At 38.6% G+C, this 11,650-nt stretch overlaps 1 protein-coding gene across 1 annotated transcript in view; it reads left to right on the forward strand.

The window, feature by feature from the left end:
- Positions 1 to 10,675, forward strand: part of JAG2 (jagged 2) — a 90,880-nt gene extending 80,205 nt beyond the window's left edge. Inside the window, exons 21-26 of the mRNA XM_009328256.1 lie at positions 1,364 to 1,477; positions 1,659 to 1,774; positions 3,464 to 3,709; positions 4,157 to 4,288; positions 5,296 to 5,452; positions 8,411 to 10,675. Of these exons, the coding sequence (XP_009326531.1) occupies positions 1,364 to 1,477; positions 1,659 to 1,774; positions 3,464 to 3,709; positions 4,157 to 4,288; positions 5,296 to 5,452; positions 8,411 to 8,883 (1,238 nt within the window). The 3' untranslated portion in view covers positions 8,884 to 10,675. The remainder of the gene's footprint in view (positions 1 to 1,363; positions 1,478 to 1,658; positions 1,775 to 3,463; positions 3,710 to 4,156; positions 4,289 to 5,295; positions 5,453 to 8,410) is intronic.
- Positions 10,676 to 11,650: the final 975 nt, after the last annotated feature.

Genomic DNA, 11,650 nt, shown 5'->3' on the forward strand with positions numbered 1-11,650 from the left:
AATCTAGATCCGGACATGCAGTGAGGGATATTGAATTCTTCTTTTCCAGACAACAAACGCAGAGAGGACTACTCGTAGTCAAAGGCAAATACTGTGCATTTGTAATGGGACTGCAGACTTTTTTTCTTTTAGACTGGTATGGACAAAAGGAGTAGCTCTGACAAAAATGCCTTCTATGGCTGATAAGAGTTAACAGTCACTTTTTTTCAGCATACGAAGGCTGGAGAATCTTAAACAAACATAGCTTGAACAGAGGAGGAAAGAGTAGTGAAACCCTGTAGTAGTTTAGATGCTTCTGTATATGCATAAAATTTAGAGCACTTCCGAAGGAAGCTAGAATAGAACCAAAAGCCCTTCCACATCCATTTGGTATTTTCTATTGCCTACATGGGTAACAGTCTCACTACTACCGTTTATCATGTTCGCTTTCTAAGGCCAGTCCTTTAAACACAGAAGATGAGCTGATACTGTGCATCAGTCAAGAATTGGTGGTTGAACAGTTTTTCTGAGGGGTTGGAGTGGGCATTAATTTTCAATGGAAGGAAACCTTTCAAAAGGTGTTTTAGAAGAGAATGGTTATGGTTGAAAATGAAGCAGTTGGTGCCTGTGGCTCACAACTTGACAGGTTGGTTTCTGTTGCCTTTGGTAGACTGTTGCATAAATTAGTATTGGTCACTTCCCCAGGATAACAAATAACACATTGCTGTGCATCTGAATTGGACTATGCTTCCCTGCCTTTTTCAGTAGATTTCTATGGCTAAGCCTCTGAATCTTTGAAGATTGTTTTTTTAAGAGGCTTTTGTGCTAAGTGTGTATGTAATAAATTAATCTACTCACTATTTCAAGGTTATTGAGAAAAGTAGCATCAATTGTCTGTTACAAACTAAACTATTACTCTTCTTCCTTATGGTGAATTGCATTGGCAGTAAGTCACTTTTTTCAAGCACTGTTGAGCCAATTCATTGCTCAGCTCTTGCACTGTGATAACTTCCTGAAAGCATGTGCTTTTCTAGGAATCCTAAATGTCTGAGATTAGTGGCAGAACAGGATGTGGGACTTCAGTTCTGTAGCTGAATGTGGAGAAGACATTAGCACCTTCAGCTGTCCAACACCTCTGCTCTGTGAGATGAGTCAGCATATGACTGCTGCTTTGATCACCAGAACTTCAATGAGGGAGCAATTATGAGAAATCTGTTAGAGGGTACTGCTGAAACGGTAGAACTATCTAATTAGGAGATTGGTTCTGAAGCCACGCTGTCCTTTGCTTGTTAAGAAAGCAGGTATTGTCAGATTACATCTTAGTAAATGTTTAATTACAATGTTCTATGTCCTTGCCATTGAGTTCTACCTATTTTCTATCTAGATATTGATGAATGCCAGTCTTCCCCTTGTGGATATGGTGCCACTTGTATAGATGAAATAAACGGATACCGATGCACTTGTCCCCCTGGAAGAATTGGTCCTAGGTGCCAAGAAGGTATTCCTATATCTGCTATCAACCTTTACCCAAAAAACAGTAGGGTACACTGTAGCCAGTATAGAGTTCATATACAGTAGTCTGATGTGTAAGGAACAGTAGCTAGTATTTTTTTATTTAAATTTGTATAGCTTCAGTAACTTGAAGAGGTGAAGTGTCTGAGTGTACTTTTTTTTCTTAGTGATTGGAATTGGAAAGCCTTGCTGGCTTAAAGGAATGACCTTTCCCCATGGCAGCAGGTGGGATCAAGAATGCAACAACTGCCACTGTTTGGATGGCCGTATTGACTGCACCAAGGTAGGCATTTTGACTTATTTTCTTAAATCCTTCTGGCTGAAACAAACTTGTGGTTCTTCATACACAAGTTAATCTTTGGGTTTTTCCATCTAGACTCTTGCATAGGTCTCCCCCAAACTGCCTTTGTTTAAAAAAAAAAAAAAGGGGGGGGGGGGGAAGGGAAAAAAGTGTCTAATGACTTCCTGTAAAAATACTTACAGGATTGTCTTTATAATCATAAGCTACTGTCCTGCTCTCTACCTGCCAGAACGAGCTCTCTAGAAGCAGACAGGCACATTTTGCAGAAAAGGAGATGTGAACTGGAATGGAATAATGATCCTTGAAAGGATAAATAAATCACTCTGCCAAAGCTTTGCAAACACAGCTTTAGAGCTCCTAATTTTGTGAAACATTAGTTCCAAGGTAAAGGACATGTAGGAAGAAAAGTTTCTTCAGTGGATAATAACTGCCTTTTAGTATGGTTCTTCAGTAGGTTTATGAATTGACAAATTGCAACCTTTGTATATTTATTATGGACTATATACTGGTGGTTGTGACTTAGAAAAAATAAGACAAGCCTAAATGCAGATTGAACATGTTAGTATATGTGCTCGAAGCCTTTCAGCCTTCCTGAGATAGCATTTCTCAGTGGATTTGTGGTACCTGTGCAGCTTTACATCACAGCTGGAGAGAGACAAGATCAGTGCTGCTTACAAGTTGTAGGGCTAGGTGGGTGGCTCCAGATGAGCACTAATAGCACTTGGAACATTGCCTCACACAGCAGTCTCCCACATTTCACTGGAAGCACCAATTTAAAAACCTCTGGGTCTCATTAATCTATCTAGCCTTAACCTTACTTTGTTTAGCTGGGTATGCACTGTAGGCAAAGAAGTAACTAAATCTTGCACTTAGTCATTTAGAAATGCTATTTTAGACCCTTTATGGTGGTGTGATTTCAAGTTTGAGATGTCTTCAGAAGATAACAGTACATGAAGGGTAACTAGAATCTCGGAAACAGTGGTGCGGTAAATGCAACTTAGCCATCTATGGTGTTTGGTTCTTTTCACGCATAATGGAACAAATATGCTTTCTTGCTGACAATTGTGCTTTAAGAAATCCATAAGTTCCTAAGCTAATAGCTGTATAGTATTATATAGAATCTTAAAGGTTACATCATGAAATGGAGCTGTGTTCGGAAGCTTGCTGCACCTCAGTAATTTAGGGGCACCAACATACTGTTTTCTTCTGAGAGAGTGGTTGAAGTGACAGTGCTTATCACCAATGTGCATCAGCTCTTAACATCTTCAGCATTCTGTGGCAAGGATCTTGGTATAATTATTGAAGAGAAGTTAATCCTCGTGGAGGTGTTTCTCTTTTATAGAAGCCTAGATGACTAATTTAAAATAAATGCTTGAACTTCTGTGTAGCTCAGTTATGTGGGACAAATCTGTAAGCCTTTAAGGAGATATGCCCAGTCACTGGTGTCTTGGGTAATCTTTTGCACATTTTTTACTCTTTTGTCCGTACAAAATGTACTTGTTTTGTGGAAGAGCAACTCCATCTGCGACTAGGACTACAGCAGTATCGAAATAGGGATATTTTTTTTTTCAGTCAGTAGTAGATCATGACCATCTTATGTGAATTGCTTATTTTGATTTGATGCATAAGAGCAATTAACTGTAACAGTACTTTGTTCTTTTTAATTTCTAGGTGTGGTGTGGGAAAAAACCTTGCCTGTTACATAAACACTGGGATAATTCAAATAACCAGTGTCCCATGGGTCAAGAATGCCAGGAGAAGTACATGAAATGTTTTCAGCCACCATGCACGGACTGGGGAGAATGCAGTGCCTCTGAACCTCTGCCTGCCAATATCAAGTGTCTGCCTAATTCTGGATACTTGGACAATGACTGTGCTAGAATTACTTTAATTTTTAATGGAGACAAAGTCCCCCAGGTGAGAACAGAATTATTAATGAAGGGTGGCAATATGTGTAGGGATATATTCCATGTCAAAGCATGGAAGATTAATGTTTCTAGTATGACTCCTTGCTGTCATAAACTTGCAAAATTTATTATTAGACTCGTCTGTTGCTATTAATTGTGCTTTGTCTAAAGGGTGAGGAAAAATTAGGGTTTGTACTGAATGTTTTATTTTTTTTTAAATCTCAAAGAACTACTTTCTTACATTTCAAGATGGGCTCAGACTGTACTAGGATAGTTATGCAAGCTCAGTTTCTCACCCTTCATTCCAAAACCCTGTTCTTCATTTTTCTGCCCTTTCTTGCTGCCCTCTTTGCTGCCTTCATCAGGTCTCAGTAGCTGCCAAACTCTGAAGATGTTTATTTTTATGTACTATTTTTTACTTGAACTGAAGTCATACAATCTCCCTTGCTTCTAACAGGGCACTACAACTGAAAATATCTGTTCTGAAATCCGGTATTTACCAGCTACTAGGACTGTTTCTAGGGACAGAACTCTGATAATATTATGTGATCTGTCTTACTCCACAGAGAATGCAGTGGAAGTTGCTATTGTAAGTATAAGACTTGTATTAATATATATAGAAAAATGTTTTATTATTAGATTGAGCTGGGGAAGAGGTTGTTCAAGCTTGTTTCACTTCAATGCAGGTACTGCAATCTGTGGCTTAATCTGACTGCAAAGCAATTTTTGTGATCTCGCAATTTCCTATAATGCTAGAAAGCTGAAACTGCAGGTTTTATTAATGACAGAAGGCTACCACAACCTCCTGATAAATTACTCTAAAGACTAATTCAGCCCGAATTAGTGAACAAGCATCTACCTGTTCTGTCAGAAATCTTGGGCTATTGACCTTCTCAGTAAGGAGAAACAGTTGCAGGTTGCTGGACTTGGATCTTGTGAAGAAGTTTCTGCTGTGCGTTTAGAGTATGGCTGCTTCAGGGTGTTCATTGAATACATAAGTGCTAAGTGGGAAGTGGAAGAAGGTGCAAGTTGAGTAGATGAAAGTAACTGTTGCCCTACTGAGCCAAAGGCTTGCTTTAGAAGCATTTACAGCCCAATTACTCAATGCTTGTGTATTGCTTAATTTCCAAGAAAGAGTTAATTTTCATAATGAAGTGTTTATCCAGGCAGAAGCTGTCTCTACCAGTACGGTAGAGAACATGCTGAGCCATGATGCAGGAAGCAAAGTGTATAGTATAAATAGAGCAGACTGTTGCTAGTCCAAGCTTCTATCTAGATAATCCACGTCTTGAAGTGCTCCAAACTATGACTAAGTTTAGCTCAGCAGTGTAAGTAACATGGAAGTTAGCTGCCTTTTATTTGAGGTATGCTAGATTAGCAGCAAGGCAGTTACCCACCAAGTCTGACACTGCATCTGCAGTTTGGATAGAGCCAGCCATGCTATTGCTATTGTAAACTTTTAGGGTACTGTTTGTAACTATTGTCAGGTAAATTCAACCTAGTGAACTCAATTAAGATGTAGCTGGATTTAAAAAGTAGATTTCTATGGTTAGGTGATTGCAATAACTTTCTGTTATTCCCCTTCGCTCCCTTTAGTCTTTTGTCCCGCATCGAGATGAACAAGATAATAGTCTCGTACAGAATGCTGCTAATACAATAGTAAATGCGATCACTAAGCGGCAAAACAGCACTGTTATGTTGGCAGTAACTGAAGTCAAGGTAGAGACCATCGTTGTTGGGAACTCATCATCAGGTAAAGTTCCCAATGCATACGTCTTGTATGTGTAAGCATTTTCTGTTCCCCTACTGTCAGTCTTTTCTTATCTTTCTTTACATGTTGGGGAAAATGATAGATCGGGTTGTTTCTTTAATTGCTATTACTAACTGATGAGAAAGTGGCTTTAAAATCAAGATTCTGTGCTTGTGTGCTAGTTTAAACTTAACCTCATCCCTAGCGTAATATCCCCACCTACCCTTGCCAGTGTTTTGGCTCTGACTTCCAACCCCATTCTCCAGTCTAAGCCTACCTTTCACAAGATCAGGAGGAGTTCTCGTGTGCTGTGTTCAAATCTTTTTCCAATTCTCCTACACTAACCTTAACCCAACCTTAGCCCTTGATGCTGCTGCACTATAGAAACTGAGGCTGTGAGGTAACGAACATATGGGGAGGGGGAAGACACAGTGTGATACCAAGTCTCTTCCGAAGTGCCTATATATTATTTACCTTAACAAGAGTTAAAGATGTCTAGTATCTTCCAATACTTGGTGATGATAATGTAAAACTTTGCTCTCTCTTTCAACATGTGTTTCTCACTAGTGCACAGCTGGCTTAAAATGTAATGTTCATTCCTCCTAATGAGGATATGGTGTGATTGGAGACACCTTTATCTCTGAATATTGGCTCTCCAAGAGCTATGCCAAAATAAGCGGTTGAAGATTTTGCCTGCCTGCATTCAGGAGGCAGGAGGTGGTCTTACGGAAGACCCCTCATAGGCTTCAGTTCAACCTCCAGTTCAACTAAGTCCCAGAATGGAAATATTACAATGGTAGGAGACTCTCCCAACTTCTTTCTAGACCTCCCCAGCATAATCTTCTAGAAGTTCTTCCACCCATAGTCCAAACAATTAGTAAATTGCCTGGTTCCACTTCCCTTGCATTTTCCTCCTAGGGAATGCCTTTCATCTGTTAAAGCCTTGGCAAATGTACTATTTCCTCAGCTCCCCTGAAAGAGCGTACTAGCTTTTGTTCTTGTCTTGAACAGAAATTGTGTAGATGATAAAGAATCGAGCTGAGATTCTGACATACCTCAGTCTCTTGCTTCTGATCGTGTGTTAAATGCTAGGGCAAAAGGGATGGGGATTACTTTGCCTCCCACCTCAATAAGATTCAAAGATTCTCCTAAGAAAGTGGATAGACTTTGACTTCTCTTGTAGCTAGTGCTAGAGAATGGTTTCCAGACTCCTCATTTTAATATGGATGCTCAGTATTGATCGCTGCCCCCTAGTTCTTTAAGTGGGGTTGTTACTGATGTGAACTGTAACCTGGACTCTTATGTTCTTTGATTTGGTTTGTTTTATTGTTACCCCTTAATTGGGTGAGGTAGGTGGAAACCTATCTCAAAATGTGGTGTAAAGCCCTATGTCTGTGTTGAGAATCTCATTTCTGTGGGATGCTCAAGTGTCTAGATGGAGATGATCATTTAGACAATTCATTAATTTTCCTCTAGCTTTAAGAAAAAATGTTCTTAACTTGGAATCTATATAGACAGTTGTCTGTATAAGAACCTTCTATTAAGTAAACTTGGATCCACAGTCACATGATGAAGTAATAGATGTGATAGCAGTGAGAATGCAAGCTTTGTATTCTAATCTTGGAGAAGCTGGTATGAAGAGCTCCTTTTTCCTTGAAGTATTTCCCCCCCCATTCATGGTTTAGTATTAAGTTGCTTATGAAAAATAAGGAGAGAATAGCAGTTACTCCTAAGAGTACAATCCTTCCCCAAACTGCTAAAATATAATTTTTTAGATCCCTTGAGGCCAACCATGTTTGCAGTTTATTCATCCCCCTTTAGCAGAAGGAAGTGTTTGAGAATGTGTCATATTCCACATAAGAATATATTCAGAAGACACTTAACGTTAGAATGAATGACAATGGTGTTGAAGCAGTTGGTTGTTTTTTGTACAGTCATTTGCAGGTTATTCTGTAAGCAGTTGTCTTAAAACTGTAGAGGGAATTTACGTTTGGATCAGAGGTTAGAGTGGTAGGTTGACAGCATTTGTCTACAGAGCTTTTGAACAATCCTGCTGTCTCTACAAAAAGCAAAGCACCTCATGTCTTATTACCTCTTACCACGTGTGAATTCTTGCTTATCAAGAAGAGTAGAAAAACGTTGTTACTCTGTCCTAGCAGTAAAGCCCTTGGGTGGGTGGAAGTCCAAACATACATAAATTTTCAGGAATGGTTTCCTAGAGAAATAATCTGGGTCTGTGTGGCTAGAGGAGCACTAGTGGGGTTTGTGATTGGGAATGTGGAGAAAAGCAATTACTTCAACTCCTTTTGTTTGTTCATTGAGCAGTGAAGACTCTTATCTCTAGTGACAATATTCTGGTGTTCTACTCTGAAGTAAAACTGGAACGTCCTGAAGAGTGCATGATTGATTCAGTTACATAGCTCTAACCTGAATGTTTTTGAGATAGTTGATACATAAATGTCTGTGGACTTGATGGTAAAGGACTCTTCTTTCTGATAGTAAATGCAGGACATATTTCTGATGCAAGTGCCAGTACTTTTAGAGCAACTTAGAGGCATAGTACTCTTTGTAGCCTGCCTCCTACAAGGATAGACTTTTTTTTCTTAAGAGTCATTACTGAGGTTTTCTGGGCCAACTTAGCTTAGGTGCTTGAGAAGGAGATGCTGCTTATATAACCAGTTTGTCTGTTGGAGGGGAAAAAACATCTCAAATGTAGCATTTCCCCCCTCGTTATTAAGCAGGGAAAACTCTAACTTAGTTTAAACTAGTAAAGAGCATTTCTAGATGGACTCATGCATTCGGACAGTTACCATTGTGCTGTAATGACATCTTACTTCCTTTTCTCCTAAAAATCTTTCTAGGGCTAACTTGTAGTTATGTACGGGTACTCCTCTTGCAGATGTCCAGTGCTATATATCTAGTTCTGTTAACTCAAGATTATTTTTTTTATTTGCCCTCTAGATTATTTGGTTCCAATTCTTTGTGCGGTATTTAGCATTGTATGGCTGACTTGTATAATCATCTGCGTCTGGTGGACTCGGAAGAGAAGAAAAGAGAGAGAGAGAAGTCGTCCTCCCAGAGAAGAGGGTGCCAATAACCAGTGGGCGCCTTTAAATCCCATAAGAAATCCTATAGACAGATCTTACAGTAACAAAGACATTCGTTATGAATGCAAAAACTTCATATCTCCTCAAAAAAGAACTTGTGATGCAGTAGAGGAGTACGTAGAGTATGAGGAAGAAGAGGATGAAGAGGAGGAAAGAGATGAGGAAATGGACAAATTCCTCTCTCACAAACTCGCAAAGCCTTTGCCGACAAAGGCATCTGACACATCAGAGAGCAGTCCAGTAAAGAAATCCCATCAAATAGGCAAAATGGACAACAGATCTGTAAAAAATGTGAATGCATCAAACTTTGAAGGCAGTAGAGACTAACCTGTATTTGGAGTGTAGGCAGACTGTGCCTACGCTTACTGAGGAGGGCAAAAATTGACATCTCCACTTTGCATCAAGGACTAAAAATATCTGGAGTCGAATGTTCATAGTTTCTTTATTTTGCGTAAAAAAAATAAATAAATAAAAATAATAAATAAAATTTATTTTGTTTCTTTAGCCTTGTATAAATTATTCAATGTCAGATGAAAAAATGAGTAATCTTTGATAGTTGCTATTTTTGTAAAGTTTACTTATAATACACTCGTGTGGCAGAGGAGAGGTTGTATTTTCAATATGTGTAAAGTTTATTACAAAAGACTGTACACTGTTTACAGAATGTATTTCTTTTTATTACTTGCTCTAATTTAATGGTGGCTTTAAAACCTCCTGGTTGAGGAAATTGTGTGAACTTTAAACTGCTTTCTTGACTTTGAATCTCTATTAATGGCAGCTCACTGCACTTGTTACGTTAGTAGCTTCTGTAAGATTTTTCCAAATTTGCCTTACACGCTTTGTAATAGGAACAAAAAAAAAATCATAGAGATCTTTCAACTGTGGTTTAAAAGTGGCCTTTTTATTTCTGTTTAATTACTTTAGAATTGCAGTATTGAAGCATGTGACAAGTGCCTTGAGATTAAACTTTTTCTATAGCAACTGTCAAAGACTGCCATATCAATATAGTAAAATTGTGAGAACTCTAGGTTCCCCAACTGACACAGTTTATTTTCTAATAGTGAAAGTGCTTTGTTGTAAATATGTACATATTAAATGAATCACTCTGTATATTTGATTTAATAACTTAAATATTTTGGTCTTTTTTTTACATGTCATTCCTTTTAATTTATGTTGCAGAAAAGGAGGTTTTATGGCAGTTTATAAGACTTTTTTTGGTATTATGTCCAGATTAGAAAATGATGTTAATACAATCAATGTTAGGAACCTGTTGGTCATTTGTATTTACATAGGAACATAACCACTTACGTGTAAATAGATCCAGAAATGTTTGTTTATCCCCACGTTCAGCCCATCTCAAGAACACTAACGGGTGCATCTACTGTACAGTACCAACATAGCGAGGCATTGTTTTTTTTCTTTTGTGAATGTTAATTACATGTGGTATTACTTTTTTGCGTTTAAATACAGGCCTAATGAAGGGAACAATATTTTCCTCAATCTTGTTTCTGTTGTGCTTTATTCATCTTTTGCTCTAAAGAAAAAAGGCTGGCGAGCTCAGAAGATGGGAGTACCTCATTAGAAATGGTTATTTGTAATGGAAGGCTTAGGCGTTTTTTTTAAAGGCTTTATTATTGCTATTAACTGGGCAAACTGTAAGTTTATTTTAATTACTGAAGAAGCATAACACTACATACACCTAGTTACCCTACCAGTGAAAGGAGCGGATGTTTGAGAGTATAAACTCTGGCCCACGAACAATGTAAACATGAGTTTTTTTGAAACCAGTTCTTTTATACAGGAACACAGGATTTGCTTTGCAGGATCTTCTGTTTTAGTACATTTTTGTTTGACATGTTCTTAAAAAAAAAAACTTTCAGAAAAGAAACTATTTATTAAAGCATTTTATAATGATGTTTGTTGTAACTTTTTTACTTGTGCTAAATATTCAAAACTTATTTTGATAACCTGGTTAGGAGTTAGTTTAGAAAAGGGTACTATCCTTCTCATGTTCCCCAGTATAATCCTGAGTATTTAAACCAAAACCACTTTTTTTCTGCTACTCTTGTAACTTTTTGTACTGTAATGCTGCTGTCTTCCATAATCTAATAAAATGATTCCCTCATTGTGTGTAAGATACTTCAGATTGTGTTTGCTTTCTAAGTGCTTGGAGTTCTGATGTGATGAGGCTAAACAAAGGAGGAATGAAAGTCCTGATTTAATACATGGTACTTCCCGTAACCTGAGCTTACAGCCTGCATCCAAGTGCTGATACTTGGCAGCGTTGTCCTCTGCCCACTACTGCACCACTAACAGTTTGTGTGGGAGGGGGGGCACCCCACATGTGCTCTAGAGACGTAGACACCTTCGGTACCCAAACCCGGGACTCTCCCTGCGCTGCCTCTTTGCGAAGTACAAGGCTGTTTCTGGCTGACAGTTACTGACCGTGCGTACCATGTGCCTTTTCTGAAATGGCTCGCCTCCCAGTTGCTGAGCAGAGGCTTGTCGAAGCAGTATCGTTTTGCTTCCTCGGGTGATAAGAGGGCTGCTGGGCATGCAGGGGCTTGAGGTGTTCTTGCCAAATTGAGTTGGATTTTTAAGTAATACCTTCCTCCTCTGTTCTGCGGCCATTCAGACTTGTCGTGCTCCCATTTCAGTTCAGTAGGTCTATGCCTGTTTCTTACAGTGACTCAAATGGCTTTTGTGTAGAACGTTTTCTGTAGTGAAAGGTGAACTCTTACATAAGATGATACAGAATATAAAAGTTGAATTTTCCTCGTAGCTGTCGACCTCCAAAGCAGAATCCTAGATCCTAGCAGAGTTTTTATTCCAGTCATCATACAGTTACTTTGTTGTTATTTTCCTTGGAGTATTGGCTTGTCTTTAAGTTGATAAATAAGAGCTGTTTCTAAGTCAGTTCTCAAAATCAAATTCTATTGTGATCTTTGATTTCCACTTTTCAAGTATCTGTCTCCCACCCTCAAAGAAAGGCTGACGGGGGAGGGGAAATCCAAAGCTGAGATAAGAAACCAACACTTTTTCAATGATGACTTTCTAAAATCAACTCCGTGGTGCCTTGGAAAGATTTAGTGGC

Source organism: Pygoscelis adeliae, unplaced genomic scaffold (genome assembly GCF_000699105.1).
Source record: "Pygoscelis adeliae isolate BGI_AS28 unplaced genomic scaffold, ASM69910v1 Scaffold130, whole genome shotgun sequence".
Taxonomy (NCBI): Eukaryota; Metazoa; Chordata; class Aves; order Sphenisciformes; family Spheniscidae; genus Pygoscelis; species Pygoscelis adeliae.